The sequence below is a fragment of the Catharus ustulatus genome, chromosome 5 (assembly GCF_009819885.2).
Source record: "Catharus ustulatus isolate bCatUst1 chromosome 5, bCatUst1.pri.v2, whole genome shotgun sequence".
NCBI classification, from domain to species: Eukaryota; Metazoa; Chordata; class Aves; order Passeriformes; family Turdidae; genus Catharus; species Catharus ustulatus.
The window spans coordinates 48,293,564-48,318,015 of NC_046225.1; the positions used below are offsets into that span (position 1 = coordinate 48,293,564).

The 24,452-nt window shown below is 36.9% G+C and overlaps 1 protein-coding gene across 2 annotated transcripts in view; it reads right to left on the reverse strand.

Moving 5' to 3' along the window:
• Positions 1-24,452, reverse strand: part of FIP1L1 (factor interacting with PAPOLA and CPSF1) — a 39,460-nt gene that overhangs the window by 1,703 nt on the left and 13,305 nt on the right. For both annotated transcript variants that reach the window (XM_033059305.1, XM_033059304.1), the window contains 6 exons: positions 18,831-18,924; positions 17,704-17,857; positions 10,813-10,839; positions 10,193-10,247; positions 9,120-9,175; positions 3,660-3,879 (listed from right to left, as the gene is read on the reverse strand). In XM_033059305.1, coding sequence (XP_032915196.1) covers positions 3,660-3,879; positions 9,120-9,175; positions 10,193-10,247; positions 10,813-10,839; positions 17,704-17,857; positions 18,831-18,924 — 606 coding nt within the window. The remainder of the gene's footprint in view (positions 1-3,659; positions 3,880-9,119; positions 9,176-10,192; positions 10,248-10,812; positions 10,840-17,703; positions 17,858-18,830; positions 18,925-24,452) is intronic.

Sequence of the window (24,452 nt, forward strand, 5' to 3'; positions counted from 1 at the left end):
GCTTCCACATCTCTCTTGGATTGCCCTGCCACAATGTTGGTAAAAACCCATAAATATCACAGGTTAGACAAGAATTCAAAGGTTTTACTTAAAAACATATTTTTATATTTTGACTTGATGAAAAGGGCAGTTCTAAGAGTTTACTGAAATCCAAAAAAACCCAAGAGAACACTGTCCCTTGTTAGCCAACACGATTCAAATACCACACTAGCATAGCTTAAAAAGGCATGATCATTTCATCATTTCTCTACTAAGAAAATCCTACCCAGCATCACGTAATAGTGCAACTTCAATACAAATGAACTTAGTGTAATTATTCATGTATCTTGTGAAGTCTTCCCTAACCACCTTGGGAGATCCACACCAAGTCCTAAAGAAAGGCACAATGTAATCAGTCTTTCAAAAGAAGTAAAATCAGTAACAATTTACATGCTGTTGACCTAACAAAAGGCAAGTGTTTCTGTCTCTGCCAACATTTACCATGAAAGACAGTATCTTCTTGAGGTCCCTGCCGCAGCAGAAGAGATCACACAGATCACACCGAGAGAACAGCTCAAGCCTAAAGAGATTTCTCATGTCCTGGAGCAGTGAGAGCTGAGATCAAACCCATTTCATCTGCCATAACTTGGCTCCTCTGGCCGCCTCTCAAGTGAGGATATTACATTAATGATTATTAGAGCTGTGCATTAAAAGTCAGAGTGAAAAGGGGGAACACCTGAAGCAACAGGTACTAGTCTTTTTATGAAACCCTTAATGATTACATCATTAAGCAAATGTCAGAAATTAGTAATTCAAGACATTGCAGAGAAGCATTAACCACTCCACAGAAAATTCTGCTTTTCTAAGGGACACAAAAAATATTCACACATCAAGACCAGAAAAACTACACCTACAACAGCAGAACTCAAAATTATGATTTGTCACTGAGTAATACAATTTCATAGATTTTATAATGCATTTACAACCTCAGATCTGAGAGTAAGCTGATGGAATCCTGCAAAGCACATCTGTGATCAACGGCACAAAAACTGAGGTTGGAAGGCATGAGTGGAGGTCATCAGGACCAAACCCCAGCTAAAGCAGGGACATCAGGACCAGCTGACCACTACCCATGGTCCAGACAAATTCAGGATATCTCCATGGATTGGAGACTCCTCAGCCTCTCTGTGCAACTGCAGTTGCTTCCCAAAACTAATATTTTAATGATCAATATCTAATTAAAAAATTAGATACCACTAACTTCTGATAAACTTGCCATGAGAAATTAGATGGCTACTTGTGGACTTACAGCTTGGTTTCAAAGATGAGATCCAAAGCCCTTGGTAACTCACATTCTGCATTTGTTCTGTTACCCAGTTATTTTAAAGCACTCTAGAAAAGGTTAAAAATATTACTGATACTCCATTTTATACTTTATTTTGGCAAACTACTAAAGAATCATTACAGCTTGTAAGTGTGTCTGATGAAAATAAACAACTTCTCTAAGTAAAGCAAAAAATCAGTTTGCCAAGACCAGCGTGTTGGGAGCTTTCAGAAACACTCTAATGCTGTTCAATGTTTTTGACCTTTATCGCACACTGATCGTGATGTCTCGTTCAGTTTGTTGACCACCAGGACACCAAATCCTGTAAAGCTGCAATCCAGCCAGGCTTTATCTGCTCTTCTGCACAAGATTATTAAGTTCCAGAACCTTAGAAACACAGTTGCTGGGGATGTTTTTTTGTTGTTTTTTAAAAATTTTTTTAAACTGCTGAGGAAGAACCACCAAGCCGAAACATATCAATCAAATTCCAATGTCTACATTCTTAGTGGTAACTAATCAACTTGAAACTACCAAAATAAAAAAAACAAAACAAAACAAAAAAACCCCAAACAAACAAAATAAAGTCCCAACCTTTGCAGAAGGGAAACAGTCCAAAAATAATGGCATCTTCTCAAGAGGGCAGAGTGAGATGCATTGTAAAAATGCACACTTTTCTCTGAGGACAGCAGAGTAAAAGCAGAACAGAATATAAAGACAGCTGAAAGTTCATTTTTAAACCACATTTTGGTTATAATAGAATAAAAATAATCCTATTTTCCTGTAATTTTAAGAAATGCTGTAGCAAAAACACAGGTTATTTGTCTGGAAAACAACTGCTAAAAGCATTGAAAGCCATAATTTCTGAGCAGTGAAACGCTAAACCTGATGCTTACTACAACCCCACCAACATACCACTTGATCAAAGTTTAAACAAAGGGAATATAAATAAAGCTATAAACCTCTGCAGTCTTTAAAATAGCTCATGTTCTCTTCCTCACAGCTCCATTCATTTTATTTTCATAAGTGCACAGAATTGAAAATAAACCTTCTTAGGAAACATTATTTCTGCATGTTCTTTCTTAAGCCTCTCCCACCTCTTCTGTGATTCCCAAACCAACACATCCTAGCTAAGGGCCTCCCATTTTCTTACACAGCCATGTGGCAACAGCTTTGCTACAGATGGTGGATAATTTAGTCACATAAAAAAGTCGAGGCCTGCTCTTCCCCCTCCTTTACAGATAACTCTGGCAGCAGCACAGAGATTTCTTAAGGCCTGGAAGCTATTAAGGTTCATTTCAAGCACCCTTGAATGACCAGGGTTCTTTCTGGCCTTCAATCAAGCTGTCTGAGAAACAGATGTTTAGATAGGTCTTCAGCCCTCAGAAACTGACCCTGGAACAAAACACACCCCCACAGGAGAGGACATCACCACACCAGTGTACATGCAAAATCCCCCAGCCTGCACCCAAGTTTGGGTCCTCAGCTAACAATCATCATGCAACAATGTCATCTCTCAACCACAGTAATGTTGACTCTCAGTGCTCTCATTCCCTTCAGCTTAAAACCATTAGTAAAAACAATCTGCCTAATAGCTAACATATATATTCTGCAAAAATTTAAATTTAACAACGAACATGGAGAAAAGCGTCGGATATTCACCCCGAAAAGTTTAGTAGATAACAAGCAGAGGAAATTTAGAAAAATCTGGCTAACAAATAGACCTCTGTTCTATGGAGCCATAGTGAGCTCAACATTAAATATTTTATACTGAGCACATGAAGCAAATAACAGTTGAAGTTTTTTTTTAAAAGCAATCAGAAGGCTGAATAAAGTTATCTGACATAACTTCCATCGTCTACGTAAAATTAACGAAAAGCTCTTGACCTTGAAATAATAGTTTTAAAAAAGAGAGGAGAGATTATTATTCAGCCATTTTTACCAACCATATTAACCATTTTAGCAGGCATTTAACACCATTAATTAATGTTGCAACACGTTGCTCTTAGTACCGAATTGGCAACTAAAATTCTACAGATTTTTATGTAGATTTTTTCTAGACCTACTGATGTCAAAAAGAAATGGATATCTCAGACATTCTCAAGACTTAAATCACCTTTAACCTGTAAAACACTATTCAGACCAATTCAGATGTATACTGTCTTTTTTTTCAGCTTCTGTTTTACATGTAGAAATTCAGAATTATAGTTTCCAAAAGGAAAGAGTGAAGGTGAGGAAGCCACCCCACCCAGCTCTTTGGAATAAAGAGCAGAATACAAAATCTGAATGCTGAAGTACATTGTTTAGCAAAGACAGGGTTTTGAGCAGAGTTACAACACATTTGGGACATTTCACTGACCTGTTGAACGCACTTGAAGACGGACTGTGATCTCGGTCCCTTTCCCTGTCTCTGGTACGGTCTCGATCTCTGTCTCGGTCCCGGTCGCGATCCCGATCTCGGGATCTCTCTCTCTCACGTTCCCTATCCTTCTCTCTTCGTGCATAGTAATCCCACTGTTTGCTGGTGTCCAGAAGACTAGACCATGAGGGTGCAGAACCTGCAGGATGTGGAAAGGTGACTGAAGAAAGAGATGCAGTTATTAGAAAAAAAACCTAAATATCATAATGAAAACTTATACATGAAAACACATTTGTCAGTTCCCTACAATGACATTTTTTAATCTTCCCCTTTCACATTAGAGTTAATTATAAGCAAACACTGCATTTTTTCCATGATGATTACAACAACTTCTGGCACTCATTTAAATACTTCTTATGAGGATGTACAGAACCAGGGTATATATTCCCAAAGACAGTCAAAACACTTTTTGGGGGAAAAAAATTGTGCAAATACTTGCTCAAAGGATCTGATTCTATGTGGTCAAATGGTTTTATTTTGGGGGAACAACAAAACACAAACAACCAGAAAACAAAACTGACTTTGAAACTCAGGTGCTCTGAAAATATAGTTCAGAAAAAGGACACTTCCAGTCTTGTATTTAAATGCCATTATTTTTATCTCTTGTACTTTAAAATCATTGTATTTAAAATACAATGTTAGCTATGAAGTTGTCATTCACTAATTTATATTCTATACTATGCTTTGTAATACTTTTCTGATTACAGATGTAAAAGGAGCTTTAGAAATAAATTCACTCTGGAGAGTAGAAATAATGCTCCCACTTGTGCTCTGTAAGATAACATTTATGAATACTCGGCACAAACACTAATACCACTAAAATGTAACAGTTTAAGTAAATTAAGCATAGTGTTTATCTAGAAGTGACATGCTAAGATGTTAAGAAGGAAGTCTTAACGCTGTCTCCCAACTTTTTTTACATAGCTAGCATTGGGGAGAAGGAACATGCTTCTCCACTGCTTTTTGCCAACTTCAGTGAAATACAGAACTGCTACTTGTAATGCCCCAATTGATCTGTCCTGCCCTCCCTCGCCAGAAATCCCATGAACGCATCCTGTAAAGGAAAAACAAGGGCTGAGTATTTAGCTGGAAACAGCACTCTCTAGTGGACTTACAGTACTGAGGACTTCTCCCTTTCTGCTTATCTGCCTTGCTAGCTTTCCTAACTTTCAATAAATCGTTTGTTTTGAGCTCCACTTCATCATCTATAATATGAGAACAACATTTACTTGACTTCATGGTGTCACAAAGAGATTAACAGTACAATTAACATAAATATCCACTGAACAATGTAAAGTGTGTTACTGGTGCTGTATTTAATACTGTTGAGTTATAAAACCAGTGGTTTCTGCTGACAGCTATGTTCAGACTGCCTTGCCTGTAACGTCTGGGGTATGCCCACCCCAGAAAGCTTTGGCAGAAGCTTAAGAGAGCAGTTTGCCAAGCGTCCAGAGGAGGAATACAAAAGACCTTTAGAGCAGGCAGTGGAGCAGGAAAAAACACTTCATTGTTAAAATACATTTGCAATGAAAAGTATTATAAATTCCTTAAAAAAGCATTTATACAAGGTTTTGCCTCTAATAAAATGCTTGACGCTGTTTAACTTCAGGTCTACAAGCAAAAGGAAGGGTTAACAGAAAAAAATGTCCTAATACAATATTATGCTGCTCATTATACTGCCAAGACCTAAAATTCGTAGAAGGAAAGCAGCCAGAAATAGCAAAAAAACCAGCTGGACATAAAAGACTGCTAATTTCCTTGACTTGCCACTATGTCAGCAATACACATATGGTACATGAGACATGGCTGCCTGCATATTCGGGTCTAAAACTTAAACTTAACTTTAAATGTACACTACAAACCAATTATTAATGGTAGTACAAAGTTTTACAATAAATTTTTGATACATCCTGAATAATTCTCATCAGACAGAAGTATTTCTCCCCAGAAAAATGAGATAAAACAGTAATTTGACACACTGCACATTTTTATGTCTAGATTTTCACCAGGAATTATTCACAACACACAAGTTTGCTTTTTAGTATGAACTGGTGATCTGCTTTTTCTACATTGAATGAAGTAATTTGCCACTTCTGTTATTTCTACATGGATAATTCCAATAATTTCTACAAGAAGAAAATTCAAAAATTTAACTCTGATTTTATTTTTAAAACAGGAAGAGAGTTTTGAATAATTACTAGTTTTGGAGATGGTTTAAAAACTTAAAGCTTCATGGAATAAGGCAAACTATTTAACGCTTCTTTCTTGTGCCTCAGAAAATACTGACTCTCAAACTGTTTCTGTAATGTTAAATGTCTTGCAAGCTCCTATGATGCAAAGAACATTTAGAGCACAGACCAGAGAACTGCTTGAGGAAAAAGCAAACCAGCATCCAACAGAAGGAACTTCAGTGGTTGATCAAACACAGCTCAAGCAAAGCCAAAGATATGATGGCAAAGGTAGCACTGAATTGTGAAAGGATTTCAGTGCAAATTGATGAAACCACATAGGTGTGGTGGAAGAGCACAAAACCAAAACAGACATACTTGAAGTTGTAAGTTATTATTTTACTACGTAACCTTCCTGAAGGGTTTGCAATGGGAAACCCAACAGACCACAAGGGAAGAGACGCCAAAGCATGAGCTGAGGAATTTGAATAGGCAGAAGGGCTAGTACCTTAACCACGACTTGTACTTTTGCAAAATGTTTCATTTGCACATCTTCCCCTGCAATTTTGACAAAGTTAGGAAATGCACAAAGGAGACTGTCAAAGAAGATAACAGGTTGAAGATTCAGTGCTATCATCCAAAGCAATATATTAAATAAATACACTTAGTGACTGTAAATCGCAGTGATATCTGTACCCTGCTGTGTTGTGGAGCTCTCAATGTCCACAAGCTCTAATCCACAGACAGCACTGCTAAACACTGACCAGTGATCACATTGCACAACAGCGACTGTGACAGTATAATGCTGACTAGGAAAACATTTTTCACTAAGAGATGAGTAACAGTGATAAAATGCCACAGTCTCTACAGATTCAAAAATTCCTATGACATTGACAGCTTTGAGACAGACAATTGCTTTGTGCAGCAAATATGAAAGCTTTTGCTGCAACAGGGATACCAGATAAACTGGAAGTGCACTGTGAAGATAGGAGTGGACTGTGCTCCTTGGTCTCCATAATCATATAAAGGCAAAAAAATTTTTAATCCTGCTGAAGAAGTTCAAATTCAATGTTAGCATGATCATGGTAACAGTCATCCTTTAAAACTGGTGCTGCAACAACAAAAGTATGCCATCATCTCTAAAGGTCAACATAAAACTAGGAAATATTCTTATGTCCCTGACAGTATCTGACAGAACAAAAAATTCTAACAAAAGAGATACCAAAGTGAAAAATATTCTACACCAGAGATTATGTAAATAGATGTCACATACATACATGATAGTATCATGTACGTATGATACTACTGTCATGATAGTCTGCATGGCTTTAGCTGTACATCTCAGCTTTTATCTTTTTGTTAAAAAACAATTAAATTACTGCTAAAAAAGAAGTCTGTGTAAAGTTGATGTTTATTAATTCTTTTTCAAGAATTCTTGAAAACATAACAAGCTTCCAATGCATGAAAACAAACACTTGATAACTGATGAGGATCCTTATAATGTCAACAAAATACTGCTTGTTACTCCAAGAAACTGCGAGCAATTACAAAATGTCATTTTGTATATCCATGCTTAAGCCTTCAGAACATTTGGAAAATAGACTTGCTGAATATTTCACCTGCGCTGAACATCATTCATCCTCAGAAACAGACCAAACTTTCCCTACAATTTCTCCTCTTACCAGCTAGGGTTCAAAGGAACAAAGAGCAAGGCAATAGAATCTAGTTGAAAGAAAAGGCACTAGGCATGGGGCTGGATGGCAGATGTGCTGAAGGTAGAGGTAGTGACTGGCAACATGCGAGGTCCTGCATTTGGGTGGGGGCAGTCCTCAATGTTGGTACAAACTGGTGGTGAACTGGTTCAAAGCAACCCTGCAGAGAAGGGCTTGGGGATACTGGTGGGAAAAAACGAAATATGAGCCACCAGTATGAGTTTGCAGCCTAGGAAGCCACTTGTACCCTGGCTGCATCAAAAGAAGAGTGGCCAGCAAATTGAAGGAGGTGATTCTTTATGTGCCCTTGGAAGACTCCACCTGGAGGGTTGCATCCAGCTCTTGGGACCCCAGAAGAACAAAGGTATGTTAGAGCAGGTCCAGAGGAGGGGCATGAAAAATTATCATATATATATATATTATATATCTCTCCTATGTTGTTTAGGTTGCTCATCCTGGAGAAGAGAAGGCTCTAGGCACACCTTATTGTGGTTTTTCAATACTGCAAAGAGACTTATAAGAAAGAAAGATGGAGAGGGACCTTTTGCCAAGGTCTGCAGTGACAAGACAAGGGGCTATGGCTCTACTCTGAGAAATGGTAGGCTTAGACTGAGATAAGGGAGAAATTCTTTATGATGATGGCAGTGGGGCACAGGTTGCCCAGAGAAGTTGTGGATACCCCACCATTAGAAGTGGTCAAAGGCGAGGTTGGACAGGACTTTGAGCAAACTTTCTATGAAAGGTTCTTCTTGCCATGGCAGGGAGGCTTGAAATATATAATCCTTGATGATTCCTTCCAACCCAAATAATTTTATACTTCCATCTACTTTATCTTCTTATTTTCTGTTTTGGGTCAAGAAGCAGAGTTGTGATAGGTAGTTCTCAACTCAGCATATATTCTGTGGATGCCCCTTTGGTGGCACATGATGAAGTTTTTATTTTAGTTCACTCTTATTTCACTTTTACTGAAAAAACCAGCAAGCAAAGTTTTCCAGCACTAGATTTTCTCCCGTAACAGTATTTAAAAATAACAAACCAAAAAAAAAAAAAAACAACTACCAAGAAAGACTGACTTTGCAATAGGATAGCTGAAGGCTATAGTGTCTTAGACAAATGGTTTTGCAAAGGAGAGGTATATCATCAGGATTTCTGAATGACTGGTCTTTGTAATTAAAATTCTGATGATATCTCAACAGTACTTGTTCTCCCACTTTTAAATAACTTGAAAAATTCTCCCTGTCTTGCAGTCCATATTATGGTATATAATGCTTCAAAATCAAATGCAAAAGCAGCAGGAAAATATATTCAGTATATAAATTAATAAGCAAAACAATAGTATTTACCAATAGTGTTCAAATTTGCAACAGCATATATCTATTTACAATGGTCAGCAATGAGATTTCATAATGAAATACTGACAGGACCTATTTAGTCTTATAGCTATAAACCTCATAAGTGTATCAAGCAATTTGATATCACACTGGTCAAAATTTCCAAAGCCAGCAAGCTTGCTTACTTACCACTGCCATATGAAAACGCACGAACAGGACGACCATCATAGCCAGAAGAATGTCCACTGTATAAAACACAAGCAAAATCAGTTTCAGCATGTTAAAGCTAAAACTCAGCTTAGCAACATAGCTATCTCCTTCAATACACAGATACATATATATCATACATATATTATCTACAATATATACAATCAGAAGCAGCACTCATAGCAACTGCCAGTACAAAGTAATAAATTTACTTTTTTTCATGCACATATGATGTACTAAGTTAGGATTTTTTCTCAATTAAATCATATGAAGATTTTATCCTCTTATATCATGTATTTTAACAGAATTTTCAATTTCAAAGGAACAGATGTGTGCATCTTCCTTCAGTGAGATCCAGAGGACTGACAAGAGGCTTGTACCAGCTTAAGTGAGTTTTGTATATGACCTGGTTTTGGCCTCCAGCAAAATACAAATATTTTTCAAGGACTAAGTGAAAGTTGAAAAAGGTTGGTGCTAGCCAACCTTTTTCCTCATTTTATATATTTATATCTATATATACAAATATATGTATACATATAAATGCCTATAAAAATGGTATTGCAAAAGTATGGTTAGGCTCGTCACAGCTGAACACTTAAGAAGAGAAATACAAACTTGGATTCTGTGGAACTCTGGTACTTCTTATAGTTTATGAGGACTTGAATCTGTGCTCAAATTTTTGTGTACATCTATAAAAAAGGATATGATAGCTGAAAAGTATACAGCTCACATAAATAAGCGTTCAGACTACTAAAGAATACTTTAACAATCATTCCCTTAGGTCTTGGCACTGATTCACCATCAAAACTGTGACTAATTTGGTATTCTGATGCTGTGTCAAAACTAAACTAGTAAGTGGTCAAGTAACCTACTCAAAGAATATGTTGAGAGGTGAGACTAGTAACATTTCTGTAAAATTACTGTAAAAATCTGAAGCTGTCTCCTCTTTCCCAGATGTAAATCCATAAAACACTGGGTAATACAAGAGTACTTATTTATTTATTTCAGTTACAGAATACTGAGATTGCTTAGCAAGATTTCAAACAAATAATCACCTGTCTATTGTGGGTATGAGGGAAGGTGGAGGACCGCCAGGTGGTGGTGGAAAACCTGTAACAATAAAGTAGGTAAAGAGGGGGGAAATAAAAATCTACCACCCACAAACACATAAAAAAGCCAGGCTAAGCATACAACGGCAAACAAATCCCAGAGAGAACAATGAAAAATTGTTTCCATGTAAATGGGTTTTTATTTTGTTAGACTAAGAACTACTTCTCAGCTTGACAAAGGCAAAACATTAAACATGTATTATCACTGCTTTAAATTAAAAACTTTATCATTCTTAAAAATATGGTGATATAGAAGCATGAGCAAATTCTATCAATACTCAATAAACAACAATCAAAACTATTTACTGCATTGCCGAGAAAAAAAGATTTCAAAGAAAAGAAGGGTATGCACATCTAGAAAACTGGCTGATTAGATCCACTAGTCAACAGTATTTTCATACAAATTCTCTTCTGCCTGGCATCAAAATAACTGATCCTACATATGCACATATAGTTTAGTATACAAAACCCTTTATCTATATAATTGAAAGGAAGTTGGTAAGTTGCACATCAATTAAGTTTTCATCTCTTAACCAAATGTGGGGAAAAAATCTAAGTAGATTTACCTGGTGGTGGCACTGTTATTGGTATACCTAAAAAGACAACAAATATCAGTTATACTAATATATGTAATCGTTTCTTATCTGTAGATCTATAACCAGATTGAGCTTTCACTATATACATGAACAAGAAGAATGACAACATCTTTTCTGTGTCCTCAGGTCAAGATGTCACATTAATACTGATTGTTAAAATTTTATATGAGCCTTGTAAAATCTAGCTTTTGATTTAAATTCCTATTCTTTAAGATCTTACTTATTTGGAGGCAAGAATAGTGAAAATGACTCTAGGTCTCAAGGTCAAAATTAAATTAGTAATCCTAAAATACTTAGTACACAGAAGGAAAGCAACATCCCATAGACTACATTTACTTTATTTTGCATTCCATGGCTGGATGGAAGGAAATGCAATTGGCCTCTGACCTTCAATAGCTTGGCACAGGAAACAGTAGGTCCGCATGAACAAAGTGTTCAGGCAGCAGTAAGCAATGTCTGAGTCAATGCTATGACACAGCAGTTCATCATTCCGTTGCTACATGGAGGGAAAAAGGTTGCTTTGTTCTCTATTTTCTTGTAACTATCTGAGAAAGGAGCATCCTTTAACAGAAACATGTGCAAGAATTACTCTAACCTGATTTTCGGATCTAGTTAAGCTGTTATGAATCTAACTAAAAGCTGAGAAAATTGTTCCCAACTAAATTAGTTGACCTAACAAAATATAGTGCCTCAACATATAAACCTGTCTTACCGATTATGAAAGGAATGATTACAAGATAAAAGTAATTTGTATGCTTCAAAGGTTCTTCTCTTCCCATGCATTGCAAAGAACTAGCGCCTGAACTGAACACATAACACTGCTACATAATAAACTGGGCTAAAACAATACTGGCAGAAAATAGACTACTTCACCAGGCATAAAGCACTTTCAGTTATCAGCAATTCTCCTTCCATTAAAAAGTATGTGTGTTCAATCTGACAGCTCATGGCAAAACTTTGGGGAAGGAGAGAACAGAAAACTCTGGCAAGTGCTTTCATCAGCGTTGATATACCTGCATAAACATTCACACAGAACAGTACTGGCAATGCATGATGAAATTTACAGGTATCTCCTTAGTTCAACATTAAATTAAGAGACTACTGAATGGTAGTAAGATTTTACTAAATCTACATATTTATAATGTCTAGAAATGCCAACTGCTCCCAGACTACCTTGATAGAAGGACAGAATGAAGGAATATGCAAGCAGAGAAACAGTGATCAATATCAAAGTTCAGTAATTGTTGGCAATTTCTCTGACATGAATTCCTAACAGCATTAATCCTATAGGATTAAACACACAATGAAATATAATTGAGGTTTATGTCCAATCCAGAAGATACAAAATCAAATCTCTTGGTCAAAATGTAAATCAGGAGACAGTGAGCTCCAACAGCCAAACTGCATAAGCCATTTTGTCTTCACCAGCATACAAGCTTTCCAGTGTGCACTACAGTTGTTGAGAACACTGGGTATCACACCGTAACATTTTTGACAGTGTAACATTTAAAAGACCAAACACTCCTGATGAAAATACCTAAAAGTAAATCAAGATTAACTCACACTGTTGCACAACCAAAGTGTTTACCATTAATCTTTTTTGGTTAATTGTTCTAATTAATAGATCCTTCAAGAGCCTAAAACATAGAAAAATATATATAATATATAAATGTTAAGCATGTATATATTATATAATATTGCAATGTTAAGAACATAAGTAGAAAAATACCAGAAGTTCTCTCAAAGTGATATATTAGCTCCATCTCATACTAAAAAGATTTCAATTGCTCATTAAAACCAGTATATAGTTAGCACTTCACATGGCACTCAGCATTATCCAGAGAACTGCCTGGAAACCATCAGCTAATTCCTCTTTACATAAAGGAAAAATATTATAATAAAAAATTAAAATATGCCTCATTTACAAGAATATTATCTTGTGCAGAATTAAAAGTAAAAATATCACAAGACTAAAAGCCAAATGAAAAATTTCACTTAACAGCCATTCAAACAATACTAAGACAGACTGAATACAACTAAAATCCAGAGACCAAAGGTCCAAATAATTTTAATTAATTGGTTGAAGTAGAGTATTACACAAAAAACCACATAAGCATTTTTTCCCCACAAAAACCTTTAAGAACTTTTAAAGAGTTATGATTACAGTAATTTCACAATTATAAGCCGCACTTCCGGGTGTCGGCAACTTTTCATTCTTTGTCCATACATAAGCCGCACCTGATTACAAGCCGCACATTACAATACAGAGTGTGATAAAAGGTATCTATTCTATCACCATCTGTTGAGGGTGGGAGCAGTGATCCTTATCTCAACGGCAGACACTCTGCTAATGGGCCATCCATTGAAGCCAGGCAGGGCATTGTTCTTTATCTTTTCACAACCCATCCTTCCTCCAGCCAGTCATTTTCTGCTAATGGTCCATTGAGTCCCACTGTGTGACTGATAAAATTATTGCATCCCACTGGAGGTTGCTCCAGTCAGGGGGAAGAGCCCAACAGTTCTTACCAAAATAAAAACAGAGGTTTTGGAACACTAAAGTAGCCCCTTTCTCCACTGAACTCCAGAGGAAAACCAGGTTTCTCCACATCACCACTGGACCTCCAGAGGGAAACTGCACCTTCTGCAGGAGCACTGTTTCAACTGAATCACATCTGTCACTGCAAGAGGAGTGCAACCACCATTTAATGGGACTGCTACCAACACCCTGCCTGACGGGGTGTCAGGTTGTACTCTGACTTTGTCAGGGTTTGGAGTTTGTTTCTTTGTAGTACTGTATTTCTATTTTAATTTCCCTAGAAAAGAACTGTTATTCCTAATTCCCATATCTTTGCCTGAAAGCCCCTTGATTTCAAAATTATAATAATTTGGAGGGAAGGGGTTTACATTCTCCATTTCAAAGAGAAGCTCCTGCCTTTCTCAGCAGACACCTGTCCTCCAAACTAAACCAGCAACTTTTCGTTCTTTGTCCATATATAAGCTGCACCTGATTATAAGCCGCACTTCAGGTTCGGACCAAAATTTTAGTCAAAATGGTGCGGTTTATAATCATAAAATTACCGTAATGCTTATATAATGCTTAGATAAATTAGAAGCTAATTTACTTGATCGTGTCACAAAGGACAAAAGATTCTATGTGTCAAATTGACAAAAGATCTAAACAAATGTTTTTCCTCACCTTCCTCACTAATACAGAAATACGACACAAAACAAGACAAAAAGCTTCAGTTAACGGAAAATTAATAATTTCTTAACACTTCACTCCTCTGCCTTCTAAGTGTATGAAAATATACCTTTATTGCCACCAGCCGATTACTACTGATGAGAAAAGACACTGAAACATTTTGTCATTTCTTGCAATGAAGAGACTACACTGTACCAGTGCAAGAAGGTGGCTTAGTGTAGGCATTGTCATGTCCCTACAACATTATTGTGCTGCCATAAAGACACATCCAGCCTAAACCTAAATACTTAGACCTGTGTGTCAAAAGCAACCCAAATGTCATGAGTGCACCATTTCACCTAAGACACTCAAAAGTGCCTTCAGAACACTGCATACCATCCTACTAGTGCAAGACTGGTAAGTATGTACAGAAATTCAAGTATGTTTTACTAAAGAGAAGTAATGCCACACGTGTTCTGCTTGTGGAATAAGGCATCAAACATGAACAACAAAACCAGAATTTAAGAACATGCTGTAAATTAGCTGAACTGTGTAACAGCCCTAAGAAATGTACAGTAATTTCACAAATACAAGCCTCACTGAGTATAAGCCGCATCTCTGGGTGTTGGCAAACATTTCGTTCTTTGTCCATAAATAAGCCGCACCTGAGTATAAGCCACTCTGTCGTTCGCAGTGAGGACCCGCGTGCAACAAAGTTGCCAAATAGTAACAGAACCGCGGCAAGGCGGGGTTTACTGGCTCGGCTTGGGCTGTGCAGGCTCGGCCCGCTCGGGGCTGTTGATGGGGCCAGGTGGCCCAGCTCGGTGGGGCCGCTTGGCGGGGCCGCTTGGGGCTGGCCGCCGCCTCTGGGCTCGCTCGCCCCGGCCCGGCGCTGCCCCGTGGTGGCAGGCGGGGACAAAGCACCCCCGCTCCCGCGGCAGGCAGGGATGGAGCCTACCTGCTCCTGCCGCGGCAGGCGGGGGCAGGAGCCCCCCGCTTACCCCACGGGCCGCGGGGATGGCAGCACGGAGCCCCCGCCTCCTCCCTGAACCATGGGGATGTCAGCACAGAGCCCCCCGCCTGAAGTAGGGAACTCCCCTGCCTCCCTCCCTCCCCATATGCTGCCAGCGCTGAGCTGGTTCCACCCGCCGCGGAACACAGTAACCAATTTGTAACAATCATGAAATCCTGGGTTTTACTGGCAGGTGCTTGGCTCAGCACCCTGGCTGGCACTTCTGGGGTTGTAAATGTCAGAAAATTATTCACATAATAGCTGCTCCTGAGTATAAGCCACATTTTCGGTGTGGGAGGAAAATTTTAGTCAAAATGGTGCGGCTTGTATTCGTGAAATTACTGTAATATAACTCAACTTGGTTCTCCTGCCACAGGCAAAAATAGGTCACATTCTCTGTACCAAAAGATAAAAAGTACACACTAAGAATGCTGAGGCTGAGTGGTCACTTACCAAACCCTGGTATACACTGCAAAGTTATGCAACAGAAGTTCAGTATTTCAGAGAAGTTTTGTTTTTCTTAAATCACAAATACATGTCACATTTTTAACTACAGATTTAAACCAAGGCACATAAACCAACTTTTAAAGCCTACGTAACAAGCATACATGTTTTGCTTCAGAAGAAAAATACTCCAACATAGCAATAAACCCAGCAAACAGAAACTAGCACATATTTTGCCACAGCCAGTCATCTCCTAGGACTATTTGAGAATTTTCTACATTTGGTGCTTTTTCCAGGACTTGTTCCTCAAAAAAGATTTGAATCACAAGAGTGAATGGATACAGAACAAGAGACCTAACTTCAAAGCAAGATCCTTTTTCAAAGACACTTTTGGAGGATGTTTTATATTTGGAATACTTAAATTTTCTGGCAAGTAATCCCAGTTTAATATTGGATAAGTGTAGTTTTTTAACTCCTCTTCCAGTGAACCTAGGAGGGATGGCAGAACCTATTTTTGGAACAGCTTTGATGATAAAGAGCTGGCAACAGCACAATTAAAACACAGGCCTGAAGAAACTAAATCCAATCTTAATCGTTATTTTTGAATCTACACGAAGCACGGAAGGATGTTCCAGAAAACCTTCTGAACAAGCCTGTGTCATAAATTTGCCTGTAAATCATGAGACTAAAGCCAAACCTGCTGGCTTGATCTGTAACACATGTGGATTTCCTTCACTTTTAAAAACTCAACAGGTGAGGGACTGTTCATAATAACAGTCCAGTACCTGTAAGTGACATCCACGCACCAAGTGCATCTGGGGTGTCTGTTGGGGTGGTTCTCATGTTTTTAATAATACACAACTTAGAATATCTTTTCTGAACCCAATTCCAATTAAAATAATTACTTTCTAAAAGGTTGCAATGCATTACACATATATTGTTTTATCAGAAAGGTTTAAACGAAGCTTAAAACCGCAGCAAACATTATTGTCACATCCATCCCCTTTCTGTCCTTCCCCCTCCCCAGTAAGGAAACATCACAAAATCACCAGAGCACTATCATAATCTCACTATTTCATTTTTAAATCTGTTCTCCTCAGTTTACTCCTCAGTTTTCTAGGTGTTATGATTTTTATCTTTGACCATCACTGAGGAAAGTCAGAGCTTGCCAGGCAGAGTGAATTAAGTTTTAAAATTAGGAGGAGCAATTGAAGAAGCAACTTAACACTATAAAAGCTCATACTAGTTGCACTCAAATAATGTTACTTCTTTGCTTCTACCTAAGAATACTAACAGATAAACTTTTAAAAGATTCCCTCTGCAAGCAGAATAGCAAAGAAACTTCTCAACATGATATTCATAACTTGTCAAGCAAAAGAATTCAAAGAACAGGAGAAAATAAGGAAAGAGGCTCCACCTTAAATCAGTCTCTTTTGTAGACAAATGCTTCACTTTCCCAAATACACCACAAAGATTCTCCATCCATTTCAATTTCTCACTGACTATTCTTCTTAGTTTCTTAGCAAATCCTTTTGAATTTAATGTCTTAAAATGACAAGTACAGGTCACTGTACCACTTGTGCAAATGCCCATGACACTTCTCCCAGTAAATTTTCATATATGTCAAATTTCAATTAATGCTCAGGAACTATCAGTAAATTTCAAAACAGATTAATAATGGGATGAGTTCTCAAAGAGCTCTGATTCCTCTAAGAATCACAGACACAGAACACTGGAAAAAAACATAAGACTTCTAACTGAAAGCAAGGATACAGAGTAAATGCAATACTTTTGGGAATTCATACATGCTATGAGAGAAAAAGGGGAATTAGAACTTCTCTTGTTGCCTTGACCTTAGACATCAGAGAATCCAACTTGTGACACAAATTCATGGCATGCCATACTTCTAGTTCAAAAGTTTGTGGAATGATGTGCTAACATGTACCTCTCAATTGCATTAACAGTTACTGAATTAGAGAAAACAGTTTCTCACTTCAAACATTTTCAAGAACACAAGAACCAGCAGTTAGTCTTTAAGTAATTATTTACTACTTGGGATTATGCTTACTGAGAAAGTAAAAATAAAAGTTTCCGGATTTGCCTTATAGATACATTTAAGAAAAGAGCAGAACTCGAAATTCTAAAATTCTGCACAATGCACTTTAAGAATTTGATGTTAACAAATCTCTAATTATTCATATCTTATGTAGTGTAGGATATTTACCTGGTGGGGGAATCAGAGGTGGTGCAGTACTGACAGTTGGAGGGGGTGGGAGGAAAGGAGGTGGTGGAAGGTGAGTAGGTGGAGCTCCTGGAGGGAAAAATGGAGGTGGCTTGGTAAAACTGTCTACTTCAGGATTAGAGCGTTCTGAAAGAACCTGTAAAATATCAAACTCTAGTTACAATTGCTATGTGAAAAGGGTAGAAGACAGGTTTCCTCTCTTTCAGTTATTAAAATAGGAAAGTATCACTTCACATCTAAAGACCCATACATATTCAGATGGTATAAATTCTATCTGTATAACTACATTCAGTGTCCCATATTAGACCTTTAAAGGTCTAAGAGCACCTTAAATTTGTTTAATGGAAAATATTTAAAAATCAATAGGAAAGCATGACAACAACCCAAGACTATAAATAACTTAAATACTCTGAGATGGACGGAAAACACACAGCAGGGTTTTCAATATCAACACTACAATCCACTGCTATTTTCACAGTTTAACCTCAACCTAAGCTGGCAAGCAAATGCAATTAGAGTACCAAGCAACGCTGATCCTTCCCTCTGATTCTTGAGACATGTATTCCATCTGTATAGATTTAGTTGCTTTCTCAGGATAATAAAAGTCTAGACTAAAACCATAAAGACTAATTTTGCAATCTATGGTAAATCAATACAATATTATTTAAAAAAAGCTACTACCAAGTATTTATTCCTTCACACCTTATTTTTAAAAGCCTGCAGTTCTCAAACTGCATAAAAGGGGGCTTTTACTTCCAGCATTACCATGTGGCAGGAATAGGGGGACAAATGGGCAGTTTAAATATTTATCTTTTCACTCCACAAAACACAATCCCACACAGATCTAGCAGAGCCAATGCTGTCTCCTGGACTGTAAGCCTGCAACATCGCTCATTTCTTTTCAGTAAGAGATACACCAAAACATTTCTCTTTTGAAATTTATCAAATATTTCACCTTAATATATTTTGGAAATTCCCAAAACTTATTCCTGGACTTAAAGCTACTTATGCATTACTGATTCATATACACTGATGCTTTAGTCAGAATCTATGGGGAAAGCAAAATCTTCTTTTAGTCAAAAACAGAATGCAAAACTGCAGTGTAAAACCTGTATGTTGCTGTTTTCGTTAGCACGCCGTCGTCCTTCCACCCTGCTGATAGTGATGGTCTGTCCAATTACATCTATTGTGCCAGATATCCGCCTGCAAGACAGGAGAAACCAGAATCAACAAGTAGAATCAGAAAAGGGGGGAAAAAAAGAAAAGGAGAGAGAAGAAAGCCTTATGGACTTCTCTCATTCTAAATGGCAAAAGTTTTCTTCTGTAGAAAACATAAAAGACTGTTTCTGAAGGAACATTAAAGATGATGAATTTGCTGAACTGTGCAAGAGTATAGAACTTACCAATGTAGTAGCAAAAAATACTTCTTTGATAAGCAAACACAAAAGCTGACTCTACAGCTGTCTCCTTCCCTCCCATAAAAGATAGTACTTCTGCTCTTGTGTTACAAAAAAAAACCCCAACTAAACCAAAAGTTCACAAAACTTCAGTAAGAAAAGAATATATTAAGCAGAGCTTCCACAGAAATCTAATGTAAAGTAGCTAAAAACTATTAATTAGAAGTAATTTCTAAATTGTATGAAACCACAATGAAGGTTTCCATGGAAGATCAAACAAAGGTAAGACTGAATAAAAAAAACTAGCATACAACATAAACACTAAAATTCAAAGTACAATCAATCTCTCAAAATCTTCAGTAAATTAACCTTAGGGGAATATACTGACACAAAAGAAGTATCCCAGGCACCAGATCAGAAAATACGACAAGTATCTGAATATCACCTAATAAAAACAAAGCCTGATATTTGTGACAACAGGAATCACTATTTTGAAGGGAAGAATTATCTAAAGTATAATGAACTTTCCTCTTTGCAGCCCTTAAATGCCAGAAACCAAGGTTTATAAAAAGGTATAACTCTTATGCAGATGTAACAAAAAGAGTTATAAAAACCAGATTGGACTAAAGCCTTGAGCAACCTGGTCTAGGGGGAGATGCCCCTGCACATGGCAGGGGAGGTTGGGCTAGATGATCCTTAAAGTCCATTCCAATCCCTTAATGTTCTATTAGTCCACCTGCTCTGCAGGTCACTGTTGATTTCTAAAAGAGGTTAAAAAGTAGGATTCACCTAGGTTAACTTTGTTAGAAAATGAGGTACAAAACCAAAGTTCTAATGGGTAAGAGAAACAAAGGTACAAAAGCTGTGTCTCACGTATAAGGGAAATCACAGCACATAAAACTGATAATATTTACCAAGAGCATGATATATATTAGTAAAAGACCGGGAAAAAAACTGAAATTCTCAGAGAAACAAATCCATAGAAAGAAAAAAATATTTCTAGTTTCAAAAAACAAGTTCTAGTGTACTACTAACCACATGAATACAAATATTAGAGAGAACAACTGTAAACTGGAATTATAGGGTCAGAGTTCTGCCAGACTGATAACTTGGACTACAATTGCTCAGATACCTAGATTCCAAGGCAACTGAAAAAGACACAGCAAACACTACAGCATGAAGGAACACTTAGATTTCCCAGAGATAATCTGAAGTTTCTTAGCAGACTGCTAATCCAAATGCCTGTCCTCTGAGATTTGATGTATCTGGGTTTAGAGCTTCCTTCTGGATGTTAAAGCAAGCTTATTAAGCACATTAATAACACAAGCTTATTAACAGTTTTAGAGTTAAAAAAACCCCAAACTAAACTAGTGCAATGGTACAAGAGTCTGAGAACATACCATAAAATTAAAGAGTATGTACTATACAGCAATATATACTACACAATGGTAACAGAAATTTATTCTCTGGTCTTCTAATACCCCATCCTAGAAGTTAGATTGTTCCAATAATCAACACCTGCTTTTCTAAACTTCCCCACTGGTCTTCAATGGCCTTCCACCACTGCTACACTGGATTATTACTTTGCTTTAAGTAACTAAATTGAGAACACAGGTATTATAAACAGTTGTTAAAACAACTGTTCTCACCATCCCCATCTTTACTGACAGTGCATTTGGTTTTAGACTTCTAAGACACTTGTTCTTGTCCATCACTGGTATCTTCTCTAAATCATATCCTAGAAAACTCACTTCACATAGCTTTAATCCTTGTGTATAACAAATGACACTTTTCTACAGCAAAAAGTCTGTGCCTGGCTCACTCCACTGATTAACAAGGCTCCCACTTAATTCTTCCACAGAAGAATTAAGACTCTTCCTCTCTTGTACTGTTTGCATACTGCCAGCAACTCTTAGAATCAGCACTGAAAACACACACAATGCAAGGGTACTGGGCATTAAAGCAGTATATGCCTCAATCACATTACAGTAATATTAACTGGCTTGGGAAGCAGCCCAAACATACCACTGCAATATCATATGAAGCAAACCCAGACTACCAATTAGTTGGTTCCTAGACATCAATTTTACTGAAATAAACAGTTTCACCTAATTTTTTGTAGATTCTTTAGAACATACCTGTGCTCACTCAATCTCACTGAGATTATACTTTATATTTATTATTTAAATAATGCTTTATACTGATATGTCCATTGTTCTTCCCAACAACTTCCAAAAAATTATTTTTCATAATGATGGATGAGTTTGGGAATTTGCTATCATACATTGAACTTGACAAATTCTCTATTTCCAAGACTGCAATAAGCAGGTGACACTTTGAATCCCATGCAAAGCCACATACACATTAAGTCACAGCAAGCTGGCACAAGGAGATAACGTCCCTAGACATTATCTAGAGTCATGATAAGTAACAGGCAATACTCAGTTTCTGCTTCAGTGCCATAAGCAAAGGAAAGAAAAGGCCTGGTTTGTCCCTTACATAATCAAGGCACCTGGGATACAGATGCATTCCCAATGGATCCTCTGAAACATAAAAAGGCAATCCACATGTGTGGGACGCACATGAACCCACAGCAGAGTTCATACAAAGTGTAGCTTGAAAGGAACATTCCAGCAACTCTTGAGTTATCTCACTCTAATTAGAGAATGGTTTTTTATGAGCTATTTGCACTACGAATACCACTTCCATGGAGATTAATTCAGAAAGATAAGTCAATCTCACTTGGCAAACTGAGCTTAGATTCTATAGTGTAGAGAGAGAGGAAAAAAGAAGAAAAAAAGAAGGAAAACTCAGTTATTTTCCAAGTTCATAGCTTCAAAAATCCTTATCCTTACCACAGATAAAATAAATAAGCTGCTTTTTGGAACACTCCCATATGACTCTTCAGAATCAGATTAACTATGGGATGCCACATTTATTCAATAGACTTATAGTATTGTCTAATATGTATGGAATTATAATACACTTCAATATTTCTTATCTTCTTTCTTGTTGTGCTTATGTATTTCATATTTTACTTTCTTCCTCCTGAGGACAGCTCAACTCTGCAGAGCTCACCACTTACTGATATGAATAAGAACCAAATAGATTTAATAAATCATTCATATAAAAACCCACTTTTTGTCAAAATAACATCCGAGTTTCCATCATTTAGTCTTGCAAAGCTGAAACTGGCCTTTTTTCATAGAAATTAAAGACCAGAAATCCATTTTCTATAAAAAATCTATTTATAGAATGCCCTATGCACAGCTGAAGCTGATAAATAGCCCACTGCACTGATGGGCTAATTTCTTGGAAAGCAAATCCCATGTAAATGTAATGTACACTTTAGTAACTGTAAAAGCATAAATGGAGATTAAAAACAAAAAAAAAGTTTAAAAAAGTTTAAAAAATTGAAAAAGTTTTGTGATAGATAGGTATTACTTGAACAGGAAGATACAAGCTTATGCTTATTTCTCTATTACTAAAGAAAAGCTATTCACAGTCCTTAAAAAATGACATAAGGAAAAGCACTAGTCTGAAAACAAGATAATTCTACGAAGTAGTTGGTTAGGACACATTTGAAATACATCAAAGTCCTCTTCATGGTCTAGAAAGCATTGTAGTGAAAAGAGGTTCTTTCAGGTTTTTACCATAATTATGACTATGCACACAATAAGCCTTTAACCCTCTCTGGAAAAAAAGATTTTATTTTGTGACATACATTTGTATACAACATCCATTTACTGAACTGTTTCCATTATGATCTAACTCCTCCTTCAGGGTTTTGCAACACTTTATGCTGCTCAACAGCCCTAAGTATCACAGAATCAAGGTAAGAAATTCAGATGTAATTTCTAAACAACTAATACCTCAGTTGTGATTAAGGTAGCCACTGTTCAAGCAAAATTTCCCAGAGATATCCTCTATGAACAAGCACTTGAATTACACATTTAGGATGTAATTCTAGTGAATAGTAACATTTATTTGCTGGTGAGCAATAATACTCTTCCATATTGGTAACAAGCAATATTATTGTTAGAACTCAGAGGTTTTTTGGGTTTTTTTTGAGACTATTTACAATCACATGCACATATATACTGCACTCAAATAAAAAAGATAAAAATACAAGCACAAAATTACTTTAATATTTGTTTACTAACACATGAAAAAAGGTAAACACCACTAACTGTCCCCAGAGTGGCAACTGAAGAGCTACATGCAATGCAATGTCGATGTGTAAAATTATCCACGAAGCAGTATTACAGTCCTGACTAGTAAGTGAGGAACTAAAATGTTAAATTAGCATCATGCCCTCAGTTGTTTTTCCCCTTTACCTTAATTCCCATGATTGGTCCTTTCTGTATTTTTCCTACTACTTTCTGATGCCTGATCTGGCTTCGCTGGAGGCAGTGTTTGTCTGTGACTGACAAGAGTTGCTTCTTCTTTTGGTGAGGTAAATTGCCTAGGTCTTTCTGTTTTCTTACAAATCCCTAAACCAGTGACGCTATACCAAATTGTATCAGTTTTCTCTCCCTTTCACAAAATACATCAACTACTGCTAGAAGTTCAGAGTTTTTTGGCTACATGAGAAATGCTTTCAGCAATTTCTCAACAAGGCTATTGTAAATGCCACAGGCATAAAGGCAATTATTTTAAATTACTGAAGAGCTACATTGCTGAAAAATTTCTGCCTACCTAAAATAAACTCTTTAACTAAAGAAAGAAATTAGTCCAACCCCATAAAACAATATGGTTATACAGAAGTTAGTAAATCACTTATAAACAGAAAATAGTAGATGTATTATGGAAAAGTCATTTAAGTAGAAACATATAGTCCACACAGTTAATATATATTCACTTATTGAGCTACTTTCAGATTTCTGAGTATACCATTTTCTTTGAAAATCTCTTCTGACCACTTGGTAGAAATACCTTTCTTTACTGAAGAATCTAATTTATGCAAGTATATCCACAGAATAGGTAATAAATAAGGGAAGATGTCCATTTTGTCACTGTAGCAACTCATAATTACAGTATTCCCAGTAAATACATACAAAACAACCTATTCTACCCACTGGAATGCACAAGTGATACAACTGTTAAAGTGATATGTCACAAAGTGATACATTAAAATAAATGCCTCAAAGTACCACAATCATCACAACTGCAAATTTCACACAACCACAGAATCTACACAATGCCTTTTTTCTACAACTTTAAACTTGACTATATTTTAATATGTGGGTAATTACTCCTGAATGTAGTTTAGAGGTAAACAAAGAATTGAAATTTTGTAACAAAACCTATACTGGATATAGATTTGGAATCCTT